Here is a 24719-nt window from a genome sequence, read left to right on the forward strand (position 1 = left end):
GTATAAATAGTAAGCTAAGAGATAGATTAAACTTATAGAAAAAGATATAAAGGCTAGGCTTAAATATTATAACTTTTAGATTTATTATCTTAATAATTATATATATATAAGTTAGTTAAAAGTAAAGCTATTTAAACTAACCTTTTTAATAGATTTACTTTAGTAATAAAGTCACTATATAAAACGCCCTAAATAACCTAGAAGGCTAGGTCTTTTATAGACTTAATAAGAAATATAGGAAAGACTTAGTTAATATTTAAGGTTATAGAAAAGCTTATTAATTAGTTATATTCTAGGGAGGAATAGCTAGAAAAAAGAGGTCTTATTTAATCCCTATAATAAGGGATTTAACAGTAAAGAAAGGAGGTTATTCTAGCTAATCTTATTATAAGGCCATTATAGAAAGTCTTTTCCCTTTCTTTAATAAATTTAAGTAATTTTAACAGGATAACGCTAAAGTTTATATTATAAAAGCTTTAATAGATTAGTTATAACTTTATAGGCTTATTTTAATCTATTAGCTAGTATATTCCTTTAATTTAAATATTATTAAATATATCTAGAAAGCTCTAAAGTCTAAATTATAAAGAATTTATCCTAAATACACTAAGTTAGGAAAGAGTAAAGCTTATAGAAGGTTACTAATTAAATAGATCTAAGATATATAGGAAGCCTTACTTAATAACTTAATTAAGTAGCTAATAAAGTTAGCTGCTAATAGACTTTATATTTATTATAAAGCCTAGGGTTAATATATAAAATATTAATCTCTAAGTTAAGAGTAATTAATTAATATACTTTTTATTATAATATGATTTTAATTGAATTTATAATAGTTAAGTTAAATATCTGGTGATAATAAAATGGTGTTATAGGGTGCGGGGATATGTCAGACTTTTGGCCTTTAATTTTAGCAGTAAATGCCTTGAGTTCTTATTGTTTTGTGCGGGGTATTCCATCTCACGTGACGCGGATGGCTATTTGTCCGGCCTGCTGGCGGCCGAAATGGACCTAACCACTAACTCTAAGCCGTTTCATGTAGAAACGTGTAGTTGGTGTCAGTAGGATAAACGCAGAGGAATTCCAGGGTCTCATTTAGTTGATCCTTCATGGTTTTCGTTAGCCATATGTGTATCTTCTACTGACTTTCACTGGTAAAACAGCGCTACCACTACCAAATACTTCAAGACACAGTAACTACTTATTAAATGAGCTCAGTCATGATTATTGCATCCCGTCACATAGTCAATCTTGAGCGTGCCGTCCTTATACTCAATCTTGCCGCACTTCTTGCAAGTACCGTCTTTACGAATCTTCTGGTACCAATCTCATATATAAGATCTTCTATCCAGCTGGCCGTTGGATTGCTTGGCCGAATGGAGATAGACATAGTCTGCTTTCGGAAAAAGTCCAAAGCGAGCTTCTGCATAGGTCCTGGCGAAATGGATCGTGCTTCGATTGGTAGCTCCAACACCTGCATGTGTTAGCCCAAAAGAGGTGCCTTTCCGGAACCCCTGCCTCCATGAGACGTTGAGCACATCACCTGGCTTCCCTTTCTTGCAGCTTCGCGAGTTGATCCTGGTCGTTGTGGCACCCGTCTCGTTCACCAATAACCAAGCATCATGCCCATCACCGTTGATGTCTTCGAAGTGAACACCACGTATGTCACTGATGCCCTTAACAGTAAGACGCAAGCCGAATGGCTGCCAGGTAGGAGTGTCACTAGTACCCGAGTTCCTCCAGGCATGAACGTTGAACGTTTCCACGGTCGTCGACGACCATGTAGTCAGCTCGGCCGTTACCATCAATATCGCCCCACCTAACGCGGTTCTGATTATATCCTATGTATCCCTTGATTGTAGCAATCTTCGTAAATGCTAGTAGACATATAGGAGTTCTATCTTAATTGTTAATAAAAGCTAATATAGGAGAAAGTTTAAGTTATAAAATAAATTTTATATACTTTTTATATTCCTATAAAGTTAAAAATCTTAAATAAATAGCAGTATAGTAATATTAATATAATAAAGTTAATATTAAAGTAATATAATAAAATAACTCTAAAAAATCTTAAATACTCTACTCCCTACTTCACTTAATAACCCTATAGTAGTGACCTCCTCAACTCACAGAAGGGTTAGATCGCTTCAATGCCGAGTAAAAGCGCTATCCTCCTTTAACCACTCCCGCACTCCCTTGATGCCAGGGTGGATACTCCTCGCCAAAGCCATGTCAGCATTGTACCCTTCCGCCTTGAACCAGTCCAGCATGGTGCCGACCTCCTTAACTCCAGCCTTTAGCGCTTTGCCCAGAAAGCCAAACGTGGTTCCAATGCCATGGCCTGTAACCTCCTTGAATGCGATGTTCATCTCTCTGAACGTGAGCTCTTCTCCCGCGATGCCGATTGCTTTCTTCTTAAATTGCTCGTGCTCAGGGTCATTGAAAACCTCTGCTGCGAAGATGCCAATGTCTGAAGTCGCTATCCACTGCAGCGGCTTATCCTTCATCACGTCGCGGAAGCTCGTCATGAAAACCTTGGCCTCGAAGCCAGGCGCAATGTTGTCAAAGAAAATGACAGGTCTCAAGATCGTCCAGTTCATGCTACTCTTGCCGTTTGCTGTCTGTTCTCGAAGGTATTTCTCAATCTGGTTTTTGACCTGGAAGTGAGGGATATTGGTCGCTTTGCCCCATGACTGATCGTTGCCGCCGCGATCGACACTCGAGTAGACGAACTGTCGCACATTGCGCTTAATCGCCTCGTCAACCAGCCCCTTGCCTTGTCTCAGCTCAGTCTCTGATGTCGCTCCGCCGCCTACGGCAGCTTGGACAGAAAAGACGCCCCATATACCCCCGGAGGCAGCCTTCTCAGCCGCTTGGAAAAGTGCAAACACATTGTCAAGGTCTCCCTGAACGACCTTTACAGAGGACCTCTTAGCGAGACGCTGTGCAGAAGGGGACTGTGCATTGCGAGTGACGGCGAGGATGGTGAACTTGGAGGAATACCGTTTGACCAAGGCCTGCACGACGGCGCCACCTTGTTTTCCGGTCGCGCCAGTGACGAGGATGCTTCTTGACATTGTAGCCTGTTATTGAAGACGGTTGAGATAAAATTGTCTGTTGTAGGATTGGGGTTTATCTCTACTCTCCGCAACGGCTGACAGTCTCAGCTTTTATCTCCAACATGAATTAGGGACGCTGTCGCTCTTTCATTGAGATTAATAATTGTTTGTTCTTTACATTACCAAGCAAGATGCTGTTAGACAATCTCTCTCGATGAGCTGCTCAAGACCGGACACCGAGATGCGAGACAAGGGGCCTTTGTCAGAATGATGGTCACTCAGATCCACCAGTAACAAGAGTCGAGACTCACTCAAGCTTAAGCGATAGATTGGACGGCCGCTTCTGGCTATTGGCGGCATTGTAGAGTACATTCCACATATGTCGGAATCGGTCATGCTTCTTTTCATCAGAATGAACACTTTATCGAGGCTGTTGCAGAATAGAGAGACATACAAACCGGTCCATTCGAACTGCGAGGCGATTATACACACTGAACTCATAGTCCGATAAGGGCGGATGCTCTTCCGGTTTGTGAAGTTCGTGCTGCTTTGATATCTCCTTACCCATAGTTGATAGCGTTGAAAAAGTTGCGGCGTTATACTGGAGTTTAGATAGACCAGACTACTCAGTTTTCTTTCAAGTCATGTGGAATGACTAGCAGTTGATATAATAAGCGTATGGACTAGTGGGATTGTCAGAGCGGTCAGTCCAGCTTATAAATCACACTGCGTGCTGGGGGTTTTATCTCCTTAGGCCCTTGAAGGCTCGTGGGTCTTGGTGATGTATCTGAGCACCCGTCGGCGTTCCAGTCTGCGACGGCGAAGTGGAATCCAGCGTTAGTTTCGTGCAAGCAAGTGCCCATTGGCAGCATGCATTCCTGGAAGCCTGATGCGCCGGAGAGGACGTGCGCTTTAGTGCCGTTGATGCCTGTGCTGGATTTCTTGATAGCGAATATGTCCGGCTTTCTGCCAAAATTTCACCTTCCCATTGAGAAGGTCCATGTGTCGTCAGTTTAGTGGGTGCGGTCCCGGTTTGCAGAATAACGTCTTGCAAATTAGAGGCTCCGGAAAAGATGCGGGCATAGATGGTCTTAGTATCATTGCTGCCTTTCTTGTTGACAACGGGACCCGATTTCTTGCCACCGTCCCAGTCTACCAGGGCAAAGTCATATTGTGTTGCCTTTGTTACGGGCAGGCCACTTGTTATTTGTGCAATGAATGTCCTGAATAATGAGGCTCCAGAAAGGACGCTGAGTTCAATCATGTGTCTACTGGTGCCTCTCGACTTGAAAGCGACCATATCTGGCCAGCCATCTCTGTTCACATCGCCCATAAGGCATTTCAACGTGTCGCCAATCTCGTGCAATGCTGAGCCCCTATGCAAGATGAAAGGAAAACTATCGGACCCAAAGTTTCCTACAGACTCTTAAATCACTCTCTGACGTCGAATGAATGCATTTCTTCGACTCTCCCCGTATACAGGCAGCATATGTACGCCAAAGATTCTCAGTAAAAAGTATGCAACGTCCTCCTCCCGTTTTGTTTCACGGCCTCTTGCCCATGACATTCCTGTTGGGAGAGCAAGGTGTCTCCACCTTTAACTTCGATTGATACATGGAGAAGTACACGTAGCGAACATCTGCGTTGTGATACCAGTGGTACGTAGAATCAATTGCCTCAGAAAGCTCTACGCTGCTTGTTTTATGGATGCAGCAGGTATCCACCCAGAAAAACTGGATGTTGTCATTTGCACTTTGCTTCTCGCAAAACAGGAGCTTCTCATAGCCAAGATTGTTCTTCCCTTTGCCCTCAATCATGTCTTGAAAGGTAACCTCATCACAGTCCTTTCCCCAAGTGTGCGAAAGAATTGTATAGGGCGGGATATGATCGCCAACAAAGTCAGCTAGACCACGTTCGCCATCACGTCCAGTTGTAAGTAGACGCATGACTGTTGTCAAAGGGCTTTGGATTTGTCTATAGTTCAAAGAGGTGACAGGACTACTATGACAGAACGATGAGGCGAAGAGGCAGAATTTATCTCTGCTGACAAGTGGATATTTGCTGACATCCTGGCTGTATAAGTACATATCTGCTTACACCCTGGATAAACAAGGACATTATCTTATATAAGTAGATAGTTTCCTATAAGTACATAAGTCTGTTTCGACTTGATGTTTGTTAATTAGCAGTTCAGTTTAATGCAGGAAATACTGCCCTGCACATGTTACCATATTAATTCAATATTACATATCATCGTATCAAAGAGCAAACATTTAGCATCTTGTATGAATTAAAGTGCCTTGAAATAATTCCTTATCACTACTTGTACTACAGCTTGTACTGGTATAAGGGGCTCTTCTCGCCCATGATCTCAAGCTCCTCCTCTGTGTACTTGCTTCGAACCTCAGCCTCGCTGATCTTGGACCTCTTCTTGTTGATCATGACCAAAGCAGCCTCAAGGGTAACTGCAGCCAATATTCCTGCCACTGCGAATCCAAGCGATGCACCATATCCAGTTGTATACTTGGGCTTTTCCTTGTCGATATAGATGTAGCTGCCATAAATACCACCAATTGTACCCGCGCAGGTAACGAAGCCAATACTGATCGCTCGCTTGGTAGGATTGAGGTTGTTGTCGATGTTCCAGGCGCTCGTACCAGGCAAGATGGGATACATGCCAGCACAAGCGAGACAGACTGCAAAGTAGCACACCCCAAGATTCTGAACAATGAACTCGGCTTTGGTCATGAGGATAGAGAAAGCGATGATGATGCAGAGCTGGGGGCCGACGATGAAGGGCATTCTCCACTTGTGCTTATCAGCGAATCGAGCGAGGAGGTACGAAGAGATAGCTCCACAGAGATAGGGGGGAATAGTCATTAGTTGGGCATTGCTAGATGTGTATCCCATTCCCTTAACGATAGAGGGCATGGAGAACTTGAGACCGTAGTTGGGCGCAGCGTTGGACCAGGACATGATGACGAGGAGATATGCCTTCCAGTCCTTGAGAACCTCAAACAAAGCGCCCTTGTCGAACGTCTTTTCACGGTATTCGCCTGAGTTGGTGATGCGTCGGGAAGCCTGTCGCAGAACGAGATATCGCTTCTCCTCGTCGGTGAGCCAGTATGAGAGAGTGGGCGAGTCGATAAGCAAAAACCAGGTTACGAACGACATGACGATTGTGAAGATTCCTTCGATGAAGAAGATCCATCGCCAACCGGTCTGGCCGCCAATACCATCCATTTTGGCGATGGCGTAGGCGAAGAGGCCGGAGAAAGCGCCTCCAGTGGCAGCAGATGTATATAGAATCGCGACTCGAGTTTGGGTCTCGTGGGGGAGGTACCATTTCGAAATGATCAGAATAGCGCCAGGGAAGAAGCCAGCCCTGGTGATGTTAGAACACATGAGATATCGAGGTGTAGGATTACGTACTCAAAGAGACCAAGCAGGATGCGGATTGCGCAGAGCTGACCAAAGTTGTGGATTAGACCGGTGCAGACCACGACGATACCCCAGATGAACATGATGGTGGCCATGTACTGAAAGGGCTTTGTAAATTTGTTGAGAATCATGTTGCTAGGAATCTCGGCGAGAATATCTGCCCAAATTAGCCTCACTCAATACCACTCGAAAGCTGAACTTACATGGAATGAAGTAGATTGAGAGCGCAATGTTATATTGCTCTCCGCTCATACCAAGATCCGGAAGCATTCCCTCAATCTTAGCATTTCCGATATTCGCTTTGTCAATATACGTGACGAGATAAAGAATTGCCAGCATCGGCATAAGTCGCCACTAAGCAAGTCAGATCTTGTCTGCGCAGAGTGAAGCCAATCAACTTACATCAATCTTCGCCAAGACTTTCTTCTTCTTCTCCTCAGGAAAATTGGCGACAAACTCCATGTCCTCAACGGACAAACCACCATTGGTAGCCGCAGTATTGGCGTGATCGAGATGAGAGGCAATAGCCTCGACATCCTTCTCATCCGAGATAGAGTTCCTCAGAGCCATGATCACAAACTGAATCAAGTAAATGTTGGGAGTTGTAGTTGATCCTGGTGATTAGAGTATCACTGGATTGACGACTTCAATATCGGGGATATCAACTCCTTTTTATGGGATTAAAAACTTGGCATGGGGAGTTGAATGCGGGGTATGGGGTATCCAGTCTGGGGGAGGGAGACTAGCGCGTTTAGAGTTCTGAATGAGTCGTGCTTGGAGACGCACTGATGGTCTTGGATTGGAGGGGAGGGTTGGTTGGCTAGTAGGAGGGAAGACCGAGGGCGATGGCCGCCCGCTTGGTGATTATCTGTGCTGCCTAAGACATCATCGAAAGACTATTGCAGCATCAGTGCAGGAAATGTGATCATGTCGCTATCGGTTATATGACCGATTATTGTGATATTCACTAATAATTGTCTCGTGACGGCTTGCGATCTTGTAATGTGTCCGTAGGGAACAAATGCGACAGATAGACCGTGTTCATGATGAGGGCGACAAGCGAATGTATCGCGATCAGCCGAGTCAGAGCGACTGAGGCATTGGGCTAATTCAGTTCAGCAGCGAGCTTGTTTTGAAGTTATCTATAGACAAAGCAAATACGCGTATGCCTGCTTATGCTGCGCGTTGTTGTCTCGCCACTGAGCTTTGATCCAGACAAGGTCTGGGCCCAGGGATTGTTGTTAACGGGCGTGCGGCGATCAGAATCACTCACATCGGTTATCTAAGAGTGAAAAAACAGGAAATTTCTTTTGATCATGCATTTAGCGGCTATCGCCATGCTAAACGGTCTATTGCTTCCTCAGTTGCTTCTCAGCATCCGCTAGTACACTCAATGTCTTGACAGTCCACTCCTTGGACTTATCATCAAGCGGCTGATAAGGCTTCCTCATATGCCACGCCGTCTCGTTATCCAGTCCAATATCTTTACCAAGGAAGTGCCAAGCTCCATACTTGGTATTGCTGATACCCTTCTTACAAGCCCACTCAGCATGAGCGACAAGTCCTTGAAGCTTATTCGCCTCATCAATCTTTCCCGCCTTCCATAAGTCATAGACACCCGCTGTACTGGAGGGGAAGATGTTACCCATCCCTGTAACACAACCGCTTCCGCCACTGTGTAGTGTGGGGAGGAGGTAATCGCTGCTTCCACCGTAAACACCGAATTGCTCGTGCGAGAATAACGCTGTCAATCGAGCGAGCTTTCCAACGTTTCCGCAGGTCAACTTCACCGCTACGATATTCGGTTCAGAAGCCAAGGTAGCTAGTTGATCAGAATCAAGATCAATACCAGATGTAACAGCGGGAAAGTTGTAGATGACAATGGGTATCGGTGAAGCAGCCGCAACCTCTTTGAAGTAAGACACTATAGCTTGGCTGGGTAGTGCTTTAGGCCAGTAATTGGGCGGCAGAAGCAAACCGAAGCCAGCACCAGCCTCCGCTGCATCTTTGGCGTTCTGGATCGTCTCCTGCGTGGACTGTGCCGAGATGCCTGCCACAATGGGGTAGTCAAGTCCACGCTCCGCAGAAGCTGCCTGCACGGCTGTCTTGATGATGGCTTTGCGCTCTTCCCGTGAGAGGAGAACTAATTCGCCATTCGTGCCGAGATACACAAGACCATGCATGCCTGCCTTGATCAGGGCTTGACATTGGGTGTGCATAGCTTCATGGTCTACTTGCTGGGTTGGGTCGTCTGCTTTGTAGAGTGTGACGACGGGGGTGTAGACTCCTCTGGGGAGGGGCTTTGCCTTTGCTTGGATAGTGCTGCGCTCCATTTTGATGATTTGACTGGTGAGTGATGAACGTGTTGTGAAGATATGGCTTGATGCAGTAATCGTCTATGCTATCTCCGAGCTCTTAAGTGCACCAAAACTCCAAGGCCTACTGCGGGGTTGAACACCCGGAGACATTCCCGGGGAGCAATGGCAGCCAATGGGAGGGTTCGCCGTGACCCCAGCCCGATACTCGGCATTCCCGGGGCGTAAACAGCTGGTGGAGATAGTGAAGTGTAGCCTCGGTGATTAGCTTATTTTCAAGGTCTACAACTTGTTTCGTTCTTGGAGGTTCAGTCAATACTATCAGCAATCATGGAGACATCAATTGAGACGAGAAGAGTGTCCTTGGACGACTTGAAGCAGCATAACACGGCGAATGACTGCTGGATAGCTGTTCATTCCAAGGTCTGGGATATTACACATTTTATTAATGAGCATCCTGGTGGTCCAGAAGGTATGTTGGGTAACTTGGGGGGTTGTGGCGAGACTAATCATGATGGGTAGTGCTGTTGAACCTCGCTGGCTCTGATGCCACGGAACTGTACAATGATGTTCATGCGCCAGATATTATCGAAGACCTTCCCAGCGACAAGTTAATCGGCCTCCTCGAGGAATCTGTGATCAGTCGTGCGACCCCTAAAACTACCGAGATCGATCCCGTACCGCCCCCAACAGCACCAACACAGACAAACGACGTCCCCTCGACACCAACGACAAAGACAATCCCACCAATAGACGCGATACTCAGCGCTCCCGACTATGAAAAGGCAGCGCGAGATTCGTTGTCCGCGAAAACATGGGCGTTTTACTCGTCCGCGGCTACAGATCTCGTCACCCACGGGAAGAACAAGGAGCTGGTGCGGAGAGTCATGATCAGGCCTAGGGTCTTGAGGAATGTGTCGCAAGTAAACTACAAGACCAGTATTCTTGGTTTCGATAGTAGTGCACCGTTCTTTATCTCTCCTGCGGCGATGGCGAGACTTGCGCATCCTGATGGGGAGCTGGCGCTTAGTCGGGCTGCAGCCAATGAGGGCATTATCCAATGTGTAATTGCCCCGACTACTCAACCCGCCAAGTTCTTGACTGATAATTGGTAGATCTCGAGTAATGCGTCCTTTTCGTTAAAGTCAATCGTCAAAGCCGCGCCCCCATCACAACCCTTCTTCTTCCAGCTATACGTCAACTCCAATCACGACAAGACCGTCGAGTTACTCAAAACCGTACGTGGTCTCGGCGTCAAAGCAATATTTGTAACAGTTGACGCACCTGTACCTGGCAAGCGTGAGGCAGATGAGAGGGCGGCGCAGGAACAAACTGTCAAGTCGGCGATTAGTGGCGGTGAGAGCAGTAAGGATAAGAAGGGAAGTGGGTTCGGGCGACTGATGGCGCAGTATATTGACAAGTCGTTGTGCTGGGATGACTTGGCTTGGATTAGAGAGGCGAGTGGAGGACTGCCGATTGTGTTGAAGGGGGTACAGACTGCTGAGGATGTTATTAAAGCGGCGGAGTATGGTGTTGAGGGTGTGTTGTTAAGTAACCATGGCGGACGTTCGTTGGACGGGTAAGTCATTGCTTCTTTCAGTGAAAGGCAAAAGCTAATCTTTTTCAGTGCGCAAGCCAGTATACTAGTCCTGCTAGAACTACGGAAGAACTGCCCAGAGGTCTTTGATCAACTTGAAGTTTACATCGACGGCGGCTTCGAGCGGGGATCCGACATCTTAAAAGCTATCGCCCTCGGAGCAACAGCAGTTGGTATCGGTCGACCATTCCTATACTCTCTCATCCATGGCCAAGAAGGCGCCGAGCATCTTTGTCATAGTAAGTTCTCTGCGTTGCCCAAAACATGATCAAGCTAACGAATCGTAGTTCTTAAAGATGAGTTAGAGACTTCAATGCGTCTTTGCGGCATCACGTCGCTTAGCGAAGCTAGACCTAGTTTGGTGAACACTTTGGATGTTGATCATATGGTGGTTGGCAATGAGTACACGCGGCTGTTATCGAAGCTGTAAAGGGTATTCGCGGCAGGAGAAGATATCGATGGTATATAGATCTGTGCTACCAGTAACATACACGTGCTCAATATTACTCTACATCGTGTTTCGCTGTTCCTCTATGTTTTGGCCCTTATATCTGAAGCCTCAAGTTGGCCCTTGACTTATACTAACTAACATTGGCTGTTGCAGCGTCGCGGGCCATTTTACAGGCCCGTGGCTTTCTCTTACGTGCCTGGCCACTGGGACGTGGTTCAAAATTGACTGACAATAGGTACGAGCCGTCGGCCAATTCACCGACAGCATGCACGTCATCTTACAAATCGGTCCGAACGACCGGGCATGTGTACGGTACTTGTTCACCACTCAATCATCATTTCACATAAGCCTTCACTTGGCACTGCTACCCCAACATGTATCTATTCGCAAACTATGTGTTGGTAATTTTGGCATGGAACGCCTTAACAGCATCCAGTACTTTCCCATCCGCTTCCAATCCAAGACCATAAGCCCTAGAAACATCAAACCTCGCTGGCCAACTACTTACAATAGCCTCAATAGTCGGATCTCTCTTCTCCTCAATCTGCGAAAGTGCCTTCTCACCGCCAACCTCCTTCAGGGCGTCTAATATCTCCTGCACAGTAACAGTAATGCCTGGCAAGTTGACCACTCTCGAGTCACCAAACTTCTCCTTTGGAATGTCCTTAATCTTGATGAGATTCTTGATAACCGTTGCAGGACTGCAGACCCAAAGCACGAGGTCTCTGCTAACGGGTAAAATATTGGGGACTCCTTGGAGAGACTCTCGGACAATGCCTGATGCAAAGCTTGATGCAGCTGCTGAGGGTGCGCCTGGGCGTACAATAACAGTGGGTAATCTGACGATCCGTCCGTCGAGAAGACCGCGACGGGAGTAATCATTGATCAAAAGCTCCACCAGCAACTTCTGAATGCCATATGAACTCTTAGGCAGAGGAAGTGTGCCAAACTCCGTCACTAGATCCGTCTGTCCATAGATAGCGCACGAGCTAGCAAATATCACCTTCGTACCAGGATATACAGTCCGCAGCACGTCAAGGATACTTCGCACCGAGTCAACGTTGATCTTGAGTCCTAGGTCTAGATTGGCTTCTGCGCCACCGGACATGAGACCATGGAGGATGTAGACGTGGCTGAAGCGGTTGGACAGCAGGGATGTAACAGCTGATGGGTCTGTTAGGTCTGCTTTGAGGGATGTGACCTGGGTTTCTGCGCCTTTGGGGATGGGGGGTGTCATGATGTCGGTTAGGGTGAAGTGAGCGGTGGGCATGTCTTTGAGGAGAGATGTGATGAGTTCCTGGCCGATGAAGCCACCGGCTCCGGTTATGAGAACATGGTCTTTTGTTTGAGTCATGATTGGTATCTTTGCAAGTAGATATTAGATATGTTTGACAATTTGCTGGAGTGTTCCCAAATACTGTCAGTGAAAGTGGATATAATATCTTGATCTCAAACAAGCCACTCTTTTAACAACTTTCTGACATTTGTAATATTCTTGCATCGTCGCTCTACATCCACCATCTACACAGATCCCAGTTGCCTCAGTGGCGAGCACTGAATAGCTGTTCCGCTTAGTGCTTTTGTGGAGTGCGGTCAGAAATCCTATTGGTTGAGTGGACACCCGCGGATCTTGCACCATATCTTGGCCGGAAACCAGACCGAGCCATCGCTGAGACATCGGATGCAGAATTACAGCCAATCCAGTAGATGTGTCAGAGATGAGAGAAGACCAGAAATTGGTTTCTGTTTTCCCAGGGTAAGTAAATCGAGAAATTGCTTTAATGGCTGTTTCATACACTCGTCCATATACTTGGTTCATGCAAATGGGACTGGACATCTAAGGTAGTTGGCAAAGCGTAATATGTTTAATAGTGATATATAGAGATGCGGTACAGGCCTTACATAGTGCGATTAGAGTATTGAGAGATGAGGCTCGTGGATTTTATCTATCTCGAGGGATGATATCTTCTCAGTCGCCTTGACGAGAGCATTGAGGAGTTTGTAAAGCCGGCACCTAAGGTTGTCTACAAATACGATCTAGGCACGGGTTATGCAAGTGTTTATTTAAGTCAAGTCTATATCTCATTTAGAGCTAACCCATGCCTCAACATCATCAATCCTCACATACTTAATATGCTGCCGATGCCAAGTATACGCCACATGCGCAACATCCCTATCCCCATCCTTCTCAATATAAATACTCGGATAACTCAACTCCCTATTCTCCTGCCCCGAAGAACTATTCGTCCCACAAAACCCATCTCCATCCTCAAGCACACGCTCTCTCCACGCCAGCCCCTCATCCTCCGAAACTCCAAGCGTCAACGTCTTTCTGGGCGTTCCCCAAATGGCATCCTTTCCTGTTTTTGTGACCTGATTAGGTCGCTTATCATCCTCAGGCGTGATGTCATCATATAAGCCTTGTCGTTTGAGGGTATCGGCTGAGGCGTTTGATCTGTTGAAGACGATGGCGATGTGGCCTGATGATAAGCGGGCGGCGCAGATGCCGCTGTTGGGGTTTGGGAGGGTTGTTGCTTTTGGTGTTTCCCAGTCGATGCCGTTGTTGGATGTTGAGCGGTAGACGTTGTCTGCCCAGCGGCTGCGGTAGAATGCGACCCAGGTTGTAGAACCGGATGCTGGGGGGATGATGTTCATGTGGACAGATCCAACGCTATCTGGTGCTTGCTTCTCTTTCCATGATGCACCATTATCATCTGAGTAGAGAACGCCAGAGATGTCGTCGCTGCCAATCCACCTATGACCAGGTTCGGTGCGACAGTAGAATACTGGCAAGATCCATGTTCCGTCGCTGTTGATGACGATGGGCTGTCTGATGAAGATGCCAGTCACATCGGGGAGTAAGCGACTAGCCTCAGACCAAGTACGACCCTGATCAGAGGATGTACGCTTCAGGATATAAGCGCCGTCCTGATTACCCGTATCTTGCGAAGTATGAAGCAACCAGATCTCTCCATTGTGAGGTGCTCTGAACAAGACGGGATTTTGACAACTCCTGTTCTCATCAAACGAGATCTTTTGCGGTGTAGTCCAAGACAATGATCCCGTTTCTAATCGAGACAGCCAAATACTGATATCAGGCAGTCCTTCTTGTGAACCACCAAACCATGTACACAGCACAGTCTTGTCGGGAAGTTGCAACAAATTCGAAGCGTGCGACTGAACTGTCGCTGAAGGAACAGGGATAGTTTGAAGATTTGGTGCCATGATTGCTTGCGGTATTGACTTGATTGCGATGCTGCGATGAGTCTTGGTGGTTTAAAACATCACATCTTCCACGTGACTTCCCCACGATCTCAGCGGATATTAGCCTGAACATAAATCCACTGTGCATGACTCGCTGGCCAATTGGAAGGATGGCCGATTAAATGGTGTTGGGCGTGAGGGGTTGATGATCACAGTGGAATAATGCGGGGAAGGATATGTTCGGTGATATCAGCGTTGGTCAGATCGACGTGAAGAGGAGTGTCATAAAAGCGGCATTTAAAAAGAGATAAAAATAACACAAGATCTGTCCAGTAGTAACATCATCATCTCTACCAATACTACAAGTGCCTTCAAGATGGAATACGTCAGGTAAGCATCTCCAGCACCACTCAAATCCCGTACTAACAGCCTAGACTCGGCAACACAGGTCTTAAGATCTCAAAGGTCATCCTCGGCTGCATGACCTTTGGCTCAAGCTCATGGCAAGGCTCACCCTGGGTCCTTGACGAGGAAGATGGCCTTAAACTTCTCAAAGCTGCTTATGACCAAGGCATTAATACCTGGGATACAGCTGATACGTACTCCAATGGCGAGTCAGAAGTCATCATTGGCAAGGCCTTGAAGAAGTTCAACATTCCTCGCCAAAAGGTTGTTATTCTATCAAAGATCTTTAACCCTGTTATGGATGATGGTACAAGACCTGCTAGTATCAACGACGGCCCGCTTGTGAATCAGATGGGTTTGAGTAGGAAGCATGTTTTCCATGCTGTTGATAAGTGTCTTGAACGTCTTGGAACCGATTACATTGGTAAGCTTGTCTAACCCAGTATAACAAGCGACATACTGACTGTACAGATGTCCTTCAAATCCACCGTCTGGACCGTGAAACACCCCCCGAAGAGATCATGCGCGCTCTTCACGACGTCGTCCAATCCGGCAAAGTCCGCTACATCGGCGCCTCATCAATGTACACCTGGGAATTCGCCCGTCTCCAATACATCGCCCAATCCAAAGGCTGGACACCCTTCATCTCCATGCAGCCGTTCTACAACCTCCTCTACCGCGAAGAGGAACGCGAAATGCTTCCCTTTTGCGAAGCCACAGGCGTGGGCGTCATTCCCTGGAGTCCCATCGCGCGCGGTCTTCTAGCTAAACCTCTGTCGAGTAAGAATGATGAGGCGAGTCAGTCGATTAGGAGTCAGAGTGATAAGAAGACGGAGACGTGGTTTGCGGATGCGAATTTGGAGATTGTGAATAGGGTTGAGAAGGTTGCGAATGATAAGGGGATTAGTATGGCGCTTGTAGCTACGGCGTGGGTGCTGCAGAAGGGGTGTTATCCGATTTTGGGGTTGAACTCTGAGAAGAGAATTAAGGAGTCGGTGGAAGCATTGAACGTCAAGTTTACGAAGGAGGAGTTGGAGTATTTGGAGAGCGAGTATCGGCCAAGAAACATTCAGGGCATGTAAGCTTCTGACTAGGCACTGTAGAGAAATCGGGGATAAATACATAGATGAATACCATGTTCAATTTAGACACTCTTATGTTCCTTCGGTATTTGGAAAGATGGCCATTGACTGCATATATCCATCGACATCGAGGAACGACGGATCAAAGCCAAAGATAGGTGATAGCCCAAAGGTCGTGTCCCAAGTAGGCATCGTGCTCCCATCAATCCCGGTAAACATATCAGGGTTAGTACTGTAAACATCTTCAAGACCCTGGTTACCCTCATTCCCGGGCATCATCGACGAAATAGCATTCTGTACTTTATCCTGCACCCCATGCGAAGTCAAAAGACTAGTCACAGTCTCCAAACCTCTAATCATCAAATTCGCCAAATGCCACTTGCCCATAGACAACGATCTGAAATGGCTGATCAGTCGAGTAATCTGATCCAGCGCTTGATCTCGTCTAAACAGGTTATCGCCGTATTTATGTGAGACTTTGGCGAGGAACATGGCTGCGAATGCTGTCATGGAGAGCAGATAAGATGGGATCCCGACAATGCTGGTGGAGAGATCAGGGTCGGTGAGGAGGATGTCGATGATGGCTGATGCGGAAGTCACTGCCATTGAGGCTGTGTCGAGGAAGTGGCTGGGTATTTGGTTGGATTGGCCGCGGAAAACGTGGGAGTAGAGGTATAGTTGGGCGAGATGGAAGTGGAAGAGAGCGCCTTTTCGTGGGAATGCTCCAATATTGGGATGGCCCTCTGAAACAGGTTAGCAATGTTTAAACGTAAAATTGTCATACATACCTGGGAGCCTGTCGGTCCATTTCGTGATCCACTGGTCAAGTTGTCGATGATAGTGTCCTATCTGACTCAGATACAATCGCGGAATCTCTTCTCCCTTGTCAGGCCCGAACAGTCGTCGTATGTTCCGCAAGATACCCATCAGCTCAACCTGACTCATAAGTCTTTCATCCTGGTCTGTAGCCAGCGGACAGTTCAGAATGCCCTCCCAGTCTTGCGTAAGCCAGTCATCCTGAATAATCGCCGGTCTGTCGTATAGAATAGCGAGATGTTGATCGCAGATGTAGAGAATAGACCAGATACGCGCAGAGTCCATGGCTTCTTCGGATTGATCCTTGATGGCTAGACTATAACTGTTGTGGATATTGCATTCGGCAGCTCGTCTGATCGCATGACCTGATAACGTCCAGGACAAGTCACTAAGCCAATATGAAGCGATGCTTAGAGCTCGGAAGTAGTCCCTATCACCTTGTCGTTGGAGCATCGACTTTTCGGTCAATCGCCGAAGTTCGGAATTGCAAATGCCGTATACTTTATCAGCTGCTGGATCATGAAGCGCTGCGATGGTGAGTGTAGCCGCACATAGGATCGATGACTTGCGACGAAGCTGCTCAAGGGTTTTATAGGGACATCCGATGGAGTAGATGAACCCGTCCAAACGATCTCGATAAACGACAAACAGTCGCTCAGCATCAGCCAATGAGATCTGTCCCTGAGAAATGAAATCATTAATGGCTTGACTTCGATTCTCATTTCCATTTCCAGGCGATCGAAGCGCCCTCATTCTGGTCAGGGTGTATAGAGAATGAATAGGCGCGTGAGGCAGTCTATCGTCTTCGGGCGTGAGTTTCGGTGAGTTATCGCATGATGGACCATAGTTGTCCTCCAGTTGAAGTGCCGTTGTCTCTTGGGGTACGGGCACTGATGAATCTTTCCGTTTGTTCATTCGTGATGTTTGTAATGGCGGCAAATCTGGTAAGCCCATTATACCTCTCATCTCCTTGACTGCTGTATACACCTGGTCGAGATCTGAGAGCATTGCCTCTGATAACCTGAAATACGTCAGCTGGGTCTCACCAAAAATGACCCATGGCATACTCTGTTTTCTCATCAATAATCGTTTGGAGATTCTTGCTCACGGCGCAGTTGCTAAGTTTCTTCTCTTTACACCGTCGACACGGCGGTCCAGCATCATCCATGAAGCATTTGATCTAAGCAATTCAGTCACCTGATTTCGACTGTGGGTTGTGTTTTTGGTACCTTGTGCTTACGACATGTTGTGCAAGCCCTGATATGTCTCGAGATATGAGCGACGGGATGCTCCGAATTCGAACTTATCGCCACTCGTTTCGGCGGAGGCTATCACTGATCAGCGCCCCTGCACCCTGCAGATCAACTACACGCAAACATACCACACTCCCGTCGTACTCTTGCGTCGCAGTACTTCCGTTTCGCTTCGGCATCGTCACTCGATATATCCTTTCTGAGAGTGATTCATGACTCAAAACACGTCAAAGTTGCGCAGGCTCAGAAACGCGGGGGGAGTTAGTCAGCCAGAATTTACTGCTTTGACTAGAGCGAATACAGTAGCGATCTGTCGCTGGGGAAATGCGGAGGTGCACGGAGGCATCGTTAGTCCGAGTGCCTCCGCATACTGGATACAGATGATTTTATTCATTGTGGATCAGGAGTCATAAGCAGATCTTGGCTTTGTGCAGTTGTCATAAGTGAAATATGCTCTTGTGCATGGTATCTGTGCATACTACATAAAGTGGATTGTGAAAGTCATTATGCAGTGTATAACATAGTCGCGGTTCTACCAGAATGAATAAACATATTCTATAAGCATTTATCTTACTGTGAGCAAGCGTGCACGGCAGAGTTATCTCAGAGGCATAGGATACTCTTGGCCAGCAGAATGATCAAGAAATCGATATTCTTTTGACGCCTGAATGCTTGTTGTTGACCTTTCAATGCTTCTTCAATCTTTCTGATCGGTGCAGGTCCAATTTGATCGGTCCCGTAGCCAATGGGGGCGAAGACCGATAGACACGGACCAGGTCGCGGATGTCGGATAAGAACCTGGTGAACTGTCGGCTACCCTAAACTCCATCGGAAGACAGCGATTATTTATCTCAATTGACGTCTACACCAATATCACTGCTCCCCTAGATACGCACAATCATTAGACTTATTCATCATGGCGCAAACAGGCACACTCATCTTATCTGAGGCCCTCTCATCCTTGCCTCCAGTCCCATCCTCGCATCAACAACTCCGTACTCAAACACGCATCACCATTCGCGACCCCTCCTCACCAGCTCCAGTGCTAGTTATCCTCGACGATGACCCAACAGGAACACAAACATGCCACGACATCACCATCTTAACAGTCTGGGATGTTCAAAACCTAGTCTCAGCATTCAAGCAAGTCGGAACAGGCAATGGCTTCTTCATCCTCACCAATTCACGCGCCCTTCATCCCCCGCAGGCACGTGATCTCATGATCGAGATCTGCACCAATCTCAAGACAGCTTCTCAGGAGACGAACCTTCCGTATGAGATTGTGCTGCGCGGTGATTCTATTTTGCGAGGACACTTTCCTCTTGAGCCTGAGGCGGTGGAGCATGTGAATGACGCGTTTGACGCGTGGATTTTGTGCCCGTTCTTCCTACAGGGCGGGAGATACACCATTAACGATATTCACTACGTTCATGAGGGTGATAAGCTCATCCCTGCCGCGGAAACGCCCTTTGCAAAGGACGCGACATTTGGATATAAGAGTTCTAACCTTCGGGACTACGCCGTTGAGAAATCGAAGGGCGAGATTCCGCATGACAATATTGACTCCGTCGATCTGGAGACTATTCGTGTCGGTGGTCCGGAAGCAGTTCTGAAGAAGATCATGCAGCTCCCAAAGCGAAGCGACACGCCTGTTGTGCTGGTAATCAACGCGGCAGCAGACGAGGACATCGATGTTGTCGTTACTGCTCTTCTACAGGCGTCGCAGCAAGGAAAGAAGTTTCTGTACCGAACAGGAGCTGCTTTTGTCTCAGCACGTCTGGGCATCTCATCTATTCCGCCTCTCTCAGCTAGCCAACTCGGGTTATCCAAAAGCGTTGGTGGTCTCATCATTGCCGGTTCATACGTGCCAAAAACCACCGCGCAACTGGACTCTCTGGTTCAGAAGTCTGGAGATAATTTGACCACCATCACGCTCAACGTAAAAGCACTTCTCAAATCCGACGAGGCAGCGAAAGAAGATGTCGCAAAAGCAATTGAGCTTGCGTCACAACATATCAAGAAAGGACAAGACGTTCTAGTCATGACAAGCCGGGAGCTCATTGTCGGCAAAGACGAAGTAGAGAGTCTAGATATTGGCTCAAAAATTGCACTGGCTTTGGTGTCGTTCCTGCAGGGACTAGAGCAGAAGCCTCGCTACATCATCGCCAAGGGCGGAATTACGTCGTCGGACATGGCGACGAAGGGATTGAGGATGAGGCGGGCTCTTATCGTTGGACAGGCTGCACCTGGAGTTCCGATGTGGCGATGCGATGAGCCGGAGTCCAAGTGGCCGGGGTTGAACTATGTTGTTTTTCCGGGGAATGTTGGGCATAATGATAATTTGTTTGAGGTTGTGAGGCAGTGGAGGGAGTTTGAGTAGTGCATCTATCACCAATTAAGCCTGGCATGAATCAAGAATGCCATTGAAGCATATTTGTTTTATATCGCATGACTTGTTCTATCTTGGCGGTGCTCTCACTATAGCTGCTTCATCCCCTTCGCCCTGAGAAGAACTATCATCCCTCGTTGTAGCAGTCGTGAATGTTTTGTGTACATATATCCCTCCGTCAACATGGCGACTGCGATGAAGGTCATCGAGAGGGATGCAATCGGAAACCACAATAGCCCGAGGTGTCATCGCTGAACCGTGACCCCGCCGACGTTGAGAACTTCGGCTGTCGTAATTAGCTGGATCTGTTCGACCACTCCTCGATGTCGCGTACTTCTTGATGCCTCGTGTCAGCAAGCCTTTGAGTGCTGGAAGTGAACCGACGACAAGGGCCGTCGCTGTTTCCACGGCACCCCAGATAGCCAAACCCACGAGATCGACCTTCTTTCCAACGATGACCTGTGACATGCGCACAATAGCCACGCAGATGATGATGATACCCAGAGAGAAGGCAACGCCAAGTCCGACTTTCTTCTTCCTGTCCAGTTGTAGAGAGGGTAGTATAGCGATCGGCAGCGCTATGATCATGAGGTCGGTCGCGACGTCGACGGTCGTTGAGAAGATGACGTTGAAGGACTGGTTCCATTGTTCTCGTGGGGAATCACAGCTGCCTACGAGCAGTCAGTAGCTGACCAGATACTGAGAGTGAAATGGTTGACTTACCATGGAAGTAGTTGGAAGGAGGAGTGCAGGTAAGGACACTGCAGATGATACACACAATGAGTGCTGAGGCTGCAAACACCGAGACACCGTACCAGCACCGAAGGATGACAGGAAACGGCTGTACAAGTCTATAAAATAGCGCCAGAAAGCTCGCCTTGACAGACCACAAGATGATCCAGAACAGCTTGATGATCGGAAATTGCCATCGCGTGAGTTGACTCCGTTGGAACTCAAGCTCACTCGGATCGTAGGCGATGCGACCGGCCTGGAGGTAAGTCATATACCACAGCGGACCCATCTGCTCCGTCTGCAGTATGGCCATGGTGAGAGTACACAACCACGCCCAGGTAATCCAATAATCATCCGCAAGAAAGCGTCTGTTCTGATGCCATCGTACAAAAAGCCGAAGCGATACAAAGAGCGTAGCGATAGTAAAGCATATCCAGACGATTATGACGAGTCCTTGGCGATTTACAGAGCGAGCAGCACCTGTGAGGGGAGCGTTTGGGTCTGGCGGTGGAGGAGTTGACATGGTGATGGCTTGGGGTGGCTTGCATGAGACATTCTGGGATGCATACTGATATAGGGGAGAGGAGTATCCTGCGTGGCGGCGATAAATGTGTTGGTTTAGGAGTGATTGGATCGGATGCGACAAACTCGAGGACAAAGGAGAGGCATGGGTTTGGGCAATCAAGGTAGCGCCACAGCCGCATCACGGCGCAGGTGAAACAAAAAGTAATTTGACCAAAAGGGAGATCTTTACTCGTTGTTGATAGTGATGCGAATCACAAATCGGATTCTACAGCTCACGGTGCAGTGTGATAGAAGTGCTTGATGGTCGAGTTGGGGAATATCTATGGTCAATCGCAGGACGCAGAGTGGGACATCAAGTATTTTTTTCTTCTTCTACAAGCAATTGGCTCCAAGCAAGTCTAAATAGCACGCAACTCAATTGCGAACTGGCCATCACAAGCTTGAAAGGTGAGGAGCATTTGCAGAGCAGGGAACAGGGTACAACAGCATCAGCCCTTCAATTCTGTCATTTGCCGTTCAAACGCGAGAAAAGAGACAACAACAGTTTGCCCCAATTGATTGATCCAACCAGCCATTTCCACTTTAGCCACTCGGTGAGATAGATCCAGGCACTCAAATAATTGCTTTTTCATCGACCCATTTCCGCTTACGTAGCATTGAGGGATTCTCAGCCGCAGATGTAGTTGGTTCCAGGTACGACAAACAGTGCAGATCTTGCCCGCTTGCGATAAGCCCTACCAACGGTTGGAGTGGCAAACAATTACATGTAAGAAAATGCAGGATCATCTTTTGCTGGTTTAGATGAGTGATTGCATTAATTGAAACGCGGAGTGGAGATGAGATGACGGTTAGTTCCGCTGTTGATTTCCTATAACGGACTTTGGCCCTGGTTGGGATGGATCTTGGCGGAGGAAGCGAGGGGATGTCTCATGCTTAAATGGTAGGGCGACGCAATGACCAGTAGCTTAGATTGGAGATATTGGACAGAGAGGTCCATATTAAAATCAGATAAAATGTATCTGTTGATACAGACAAGGGCAGTGACTCTCGTGCCAGCATGATCCTTAATAGAGTCAAGTTTGGGGGCGATCTGTTTGCTTCGGACTCTTGGTCTGACAAAAGCCCAATAAATTCAGATTTACATGGATGATGTCCAGTATATGATAACTCACAAACCACTCAGCATTACAGAGTCCTGATTCGCAGACAAAAAGCCGTTACATCTGATCTGGAGCCTCCCAACGTTGCCGCATACCTGCATATCAGGGGTTCCCAGTGCCTGCATGAAGTTTGCATCCCACCAACAATCATTCCAGACTCCCAATACCTGCCCCCAAACTCTCTAGTTTCGTCAGAAAGTGAGCAAACAGAGACGCCACTAACATCATGACAAGACTGTGAAATTCCCAGAGCAGCCTTTCCTTTCCCTTCCGTAGGGTTGCACAACCTCGGACTCCGCTGCGGCGAAATGACGCATTACAAAAAAAAACAATGTTCCGCATAGATTAAAACTTGACGAGAGCCACTTGGCTGCATCCCCCCTCTGCACCTCACCTCACCTTTCTTTTTCCTACGGCCCAAAGCTCAGCTCAGCATGTATCCCGGGTCTCTTTTTCCTCTCCTCGCGGTACTTGCCGTTGGAACCTTCTCCGCAGAAGCGATTGGTTCAGCACCGAGATGCAAATGCGTAAGTATACGATAATCATCTATCAGATTTGACGTTACTAACGGATAAAGATTCCCGGCCAATCCTGCTGGCCTTCGACTGCAGAATGGAGAGCGTTTGACAAGAAGATTGGCGGAAGTCTTATCAAGACTGAACCAATCGCACAGTCATGCTACCCTGGTCCAGAGAAGGATCTGAAGCAGTGCGCGTATGTGAACAAAATGTGGTCGGATCAGGATTTCCAGTCGTCGAATCCTATCGGGAGACCTTATCCGTACAACATCACCTGCGCGCCTGTGGACTACGCTGCAGGTCAACAGCCTACGACCTGCAGTCTGGGGTCTTTACCTGTTTACGCTGTCAATGCTACTACACTATCTCAAATACGAAGTACCATTTCGTATGCGCGCGAGAAGAATATCAGGCTCGTTGTTACCGGAACAGGTCATGATCTTCTTGGTCGCTCCGATGGATTTGGTGGTCTTGAGCTGTGGCTTCATCAGTTCAAGAGCGGGACTGAATTTCAGAAGACTTACAAATCTGAGAATCAGTGTAAAAAGTCAAGCTGGAAGGGCAGTGCTATCAAGATTGATGGTAATTACCAATGGCGCGAGGTGTACAAGGTAGCTGAGGCGAACAATGTCATCGCAGTTGGTGGAGGTTCTATCACGCCTGGAGCCATCGGTGGGTGGGCTTCTGGCGGTGGCCATGGACCTGCCACGAGGAATTACGGTCTTGGTGCAGATCAGATTCTTGAGGCAGAAGTGATGCTGGCTGATGGACGAGTCGTCATCGCTAATCACTGTGAGAACACAGATCTTTTCCGTTCTATGCGTGGCGGAGGGCCAGGCTATGGTATCACTCTGAGCAGCACCATCAAAGCTCATCCGAACGTCAAGACTGTCACAGCTCATCATCTTCAGATCGCACCGCTGGAGAAGACAGAGAAGAATGCAGATCTTCTGGACGCTGTGACTGTTCTTCTACAGTCGCTTCCTGATCTCAACGACGCTGGCTTTGCTGGCTACGGTTACTGGTTTCGAAACTTTCCCACTGTCTTTGTTGGCAACGCTACCTCTGGATATTCACACGGTGTTTGGACAATTGGTAAGGGCCGTGAAGAAGCTGAGGCGGCTTGGGCTCCGGTGCGAAAGGCCTTGGCGAAGTATGAAGGCAAGCTCTACATCAACGAGAGCTGGGCCACGTACGATGACTACTGGTCATTCTACCACACTGAGTCAGGGTTGTACGACCCAACTGGCGACACCTCTGTCTTGACTTCGCGATTGATCGACCGTCAGAGCGTGAAGAGCTTCGACAAAGTCCGAGATGCCGTCGAAGTCATGAGCGGCAAACCCGATGAATTCGGCACAAGCGTTATTCTTCTCACATCCGGAGGCCAAGTCTTCAAAGACGCTTCCGACAAGACAAGCGGTCTACACCCAGCCTGGCGAAAGTCACACTACGTTCTCATCTCAGGCACGGGTATTCCTCGAACCGGCAACACTGCTGAGCGCAAAGCAGCGAATGACGACGTGACGTTTGTCAAGGGTGCTGCGGCGAAGAAGTTGGCTCCTAAGACTGGTGGGTACATGAATGAGGGTGATCGGAATGACCCTGATTGGAAGAATTCGTTCTATGGGAGTTTGTATGGTGAGCATCTCAAGACGAAGAGGAAGTATGATCCTTCTCATGTTTTTTACTGTCCTACTTGTGTTGGGTCTGAGGAGTGGGTTGAGAGGCCAGACGGGCCTTTATGTAGAGTTGCGTAAGTGCTATGAGTA

General features: G+C 47.6%; 12 protein-coding genes across 12 annotated transcripts; 4 read left to right on the forward strand and 8 right to left on the reverse strand.

Moving 5' to 3' along the window:
* Positions 1-2147: 2147 nt before the first annotated feature.
* FTJAE_11327 (uncharacterized protein) lies at positions 2148-3077 on the reverse strand (the record flags this gene model as incomplete). The annotated part of the gene is made up of 1 exon (XM_037344258.1): positions 2148-3077. One exon carries the CDS (start codon positions 3075-3077, stop codon positions 2148-2150), a length of 930 nt encoding a protein of 309 aa, XP_037201577.1.
* Positions 3078-3763: 686 nt separating this feature from the next.
* Positions 3764-5005, reverse strand: FTJAE_11328 (het-domain protein; the record flags this gene model as incomplete). Its single annotated transcript, XM_037344259.1, has 3 exons — positions 3764-3987; positions 4041-4456; positions 4662-5005. 3 exons carry the CDS (start codon positions 5003-5005, stop codon positions 3764-3766), a joined length of 984 nt encoding a protein of 327 aa, XP_037201578.1.
* Positions 5006-5387: 382 nt separating this feature from the next.
* On the reverse strand, positions 5388-7070 carry FTJAE_11329 (tartrate transporter; the record flags this gene model as incomplete). The annotated part of the gene is made up of 4 exons (XM_037344260.1): positions 5388-6444; positions 6492-6657; positions 6704-6854; positions 6903-7070. The coding sequence occupies 4 exons, from the start codon at positions 7068-7070 to the stop codon at positions 5388-5390; spliced, it is 1542 nt and encodes a 513-aa protein (XP_037201579.1).
* A 779-nt stretch (positions 7071-7849) lies between these two features.
* FTJAE_11330 (dihydrodipicolinate synthetase) lies at positions 7850-8833 on the reverse strand (the record flags this gene model as incomplete). The annotated part of the gene is made up of 1 exon (XM_037344262.1): positions 7850-8833. The coding sequence occupies one exon, from the start codon at positions 8831-8833 to the stop codon at positions 7850-7852; it is 984 nt and encodes a 327-aa protein (XP_037201580.1).
* A 312-nt stretch (positions 8834-9145) lies between these two features.
* Positions 9146-10842, forward strand: FTJAE_11331 (L-lactate dehydrogenase (cytochrome); the record flags this gene model as incomplete). Its single annotated transcript, XM_037344263.1, has 5 exons — positions 9146-9287; positions 9338-9879; positions 9931-10394; positions 10443-10651; positions 10700-10842. 5 exons carry the CDS (start codon positions 9146-9148, stop codon positions 10840-10842), a joined length of 1500 nt encoding a protein of 499 aa, XP_037201581.1.
* A 412-nt stretch (positions 10843-11254) lies between these two features.
* FTJAE_11332 (nucleoside-diphosphate-sugar epimerase) lies at positions 11255-12217 on the reverse strand (the record flags this gene model as incomplete). The annotated part of the gene is made up of 1 exon (XM_037344264.1): positions 11255-12217. The coding sequence occupies one exon, from the start codon at positions 12215-12217 to the stop codon at positions 11255-11257; it is 963 nt and encodes a 320-aa protein (XP_037201582.1).
* Positions 12218-12945: 728 nt separating this feature from the next.
* On the reverse strand, positions 12946-14088 carry FTJAE_11333 (neuraminidase (sialidase); the record flags this gene model as incomplete). The annotated part of the gene is made up of 1 exon (XM_037344265.1): positions 12946-14088. The coding sequence occupies one exon, from the start codon at positions 14086-14088 to the stop codon at positions 12946-12948; it is 1143 nt and encodes a 380-aa protein (XP_037201583.1).
* Positions 14089-14443: 355 nt separating this feature from the next.
* On the forward strand, positions 14444-15554 carry FTJAE_11334 (alcohol dehydrogenase; the record flags this gene model as incomplete). The annotated part of the gene is made up of 3 exons (XM_037344266.1): positions 14444-14457; positions 14502-14896; positions 14944-15554. The coding sequence occupies 3 exons, from the start codon at positions 14444-14446 to the stop codon at positions 15552-15554; spliced, it is 1020 nt and encodes a 339-aa protein (XP_037201584.1).
* Positions 15555-15626: 72 nt separating this feature from the next.
* Positions 15627-17802, reverse strand: FTJAE_11335 (transcriptional activator of proteases prtT; the record flags this gene model as incomplete). The annotated part of the gene is made up of 4 exons (XM_037344267.1): positions 15627-16297; positions 16343-17391; positions 17438-17550; positions 17752-17802. 4 exons carry the CDS (start codon positions 17800-17802, stop codon positions 15627-15629), a joined length of 1884 nt encoding a protein of 627 aa, XP_037201585.1.
* A 737-nt stretch (positions 17803-18539) lies between these two features.
* FTJAE_11336 (dehydrogenase) lies at positions 18540-20003 on the forward strand (the record flags this gene model as incomplete). Its single annotated transcript, XM_037344268.1, has 1 exon — positions 18540-20003. The coding sequence occupies one exon, from the start codon at positions 18540-18542 to the stop codon at positions 20001-20003; it is 1464 nt and encodes a 487-aa protein (XP_037201586.1).
* A 78-nt stretch (positions 20004-20081) lies between these two features.
* Positions 20082-21267, reverse strand: FTJAE_11337 (uncharacterized protein; the record flags this gene model as incomplete). Its single annotated transcript, XM_037344269.1, has 2 exons — positions 20082-20683; positions 20736-21267. The coding sequence occupies 2 exons, from the start codon at positions 21265-21267 to the stop codon at positions 20082-20084; spliced, it is 1134 nt and encodes a 377-aa protein (XP_037201587.1).
* Positions 21268-22863: 1596 nt separating this feature from the next.
* On the forward strand, positions 22864-24707 carry FTJAE_11338 (6-hydroxy-D-nicotine oxidase; the record flags this gene model as incomplete). The annotated part of the gene is made up of 2 exons (XM_037344270.1): positions 22864-22956; positions 23007-24707. The coding sequence occupies 2 exons, from the start codon at positions 22864-22866 to the stop codon at positions 24705-24707; spliced, it is 1794 nt and encodes a 597-aa protein (XP_037201588.1).
* Between the last annotated feature and the right edge of the window lie 12 nt (positions 24708-24719).

This window comes from Fusarium tjaetaba (assembly GCF_013396195.1).
Source record: "Fusarium tjaetaba strain NRRL 66243 chromosome Unknown NRRL66243_c0000280, whole genome shotgun sequence".
In the NCBI taxonomy this organism is placed as follows: Eukaryota; Fungi; Ascomycota; class Sordariomycetes; order Hypocreales; family Nectriaceae; genus Fusarium; species Fusarium tjaetaba.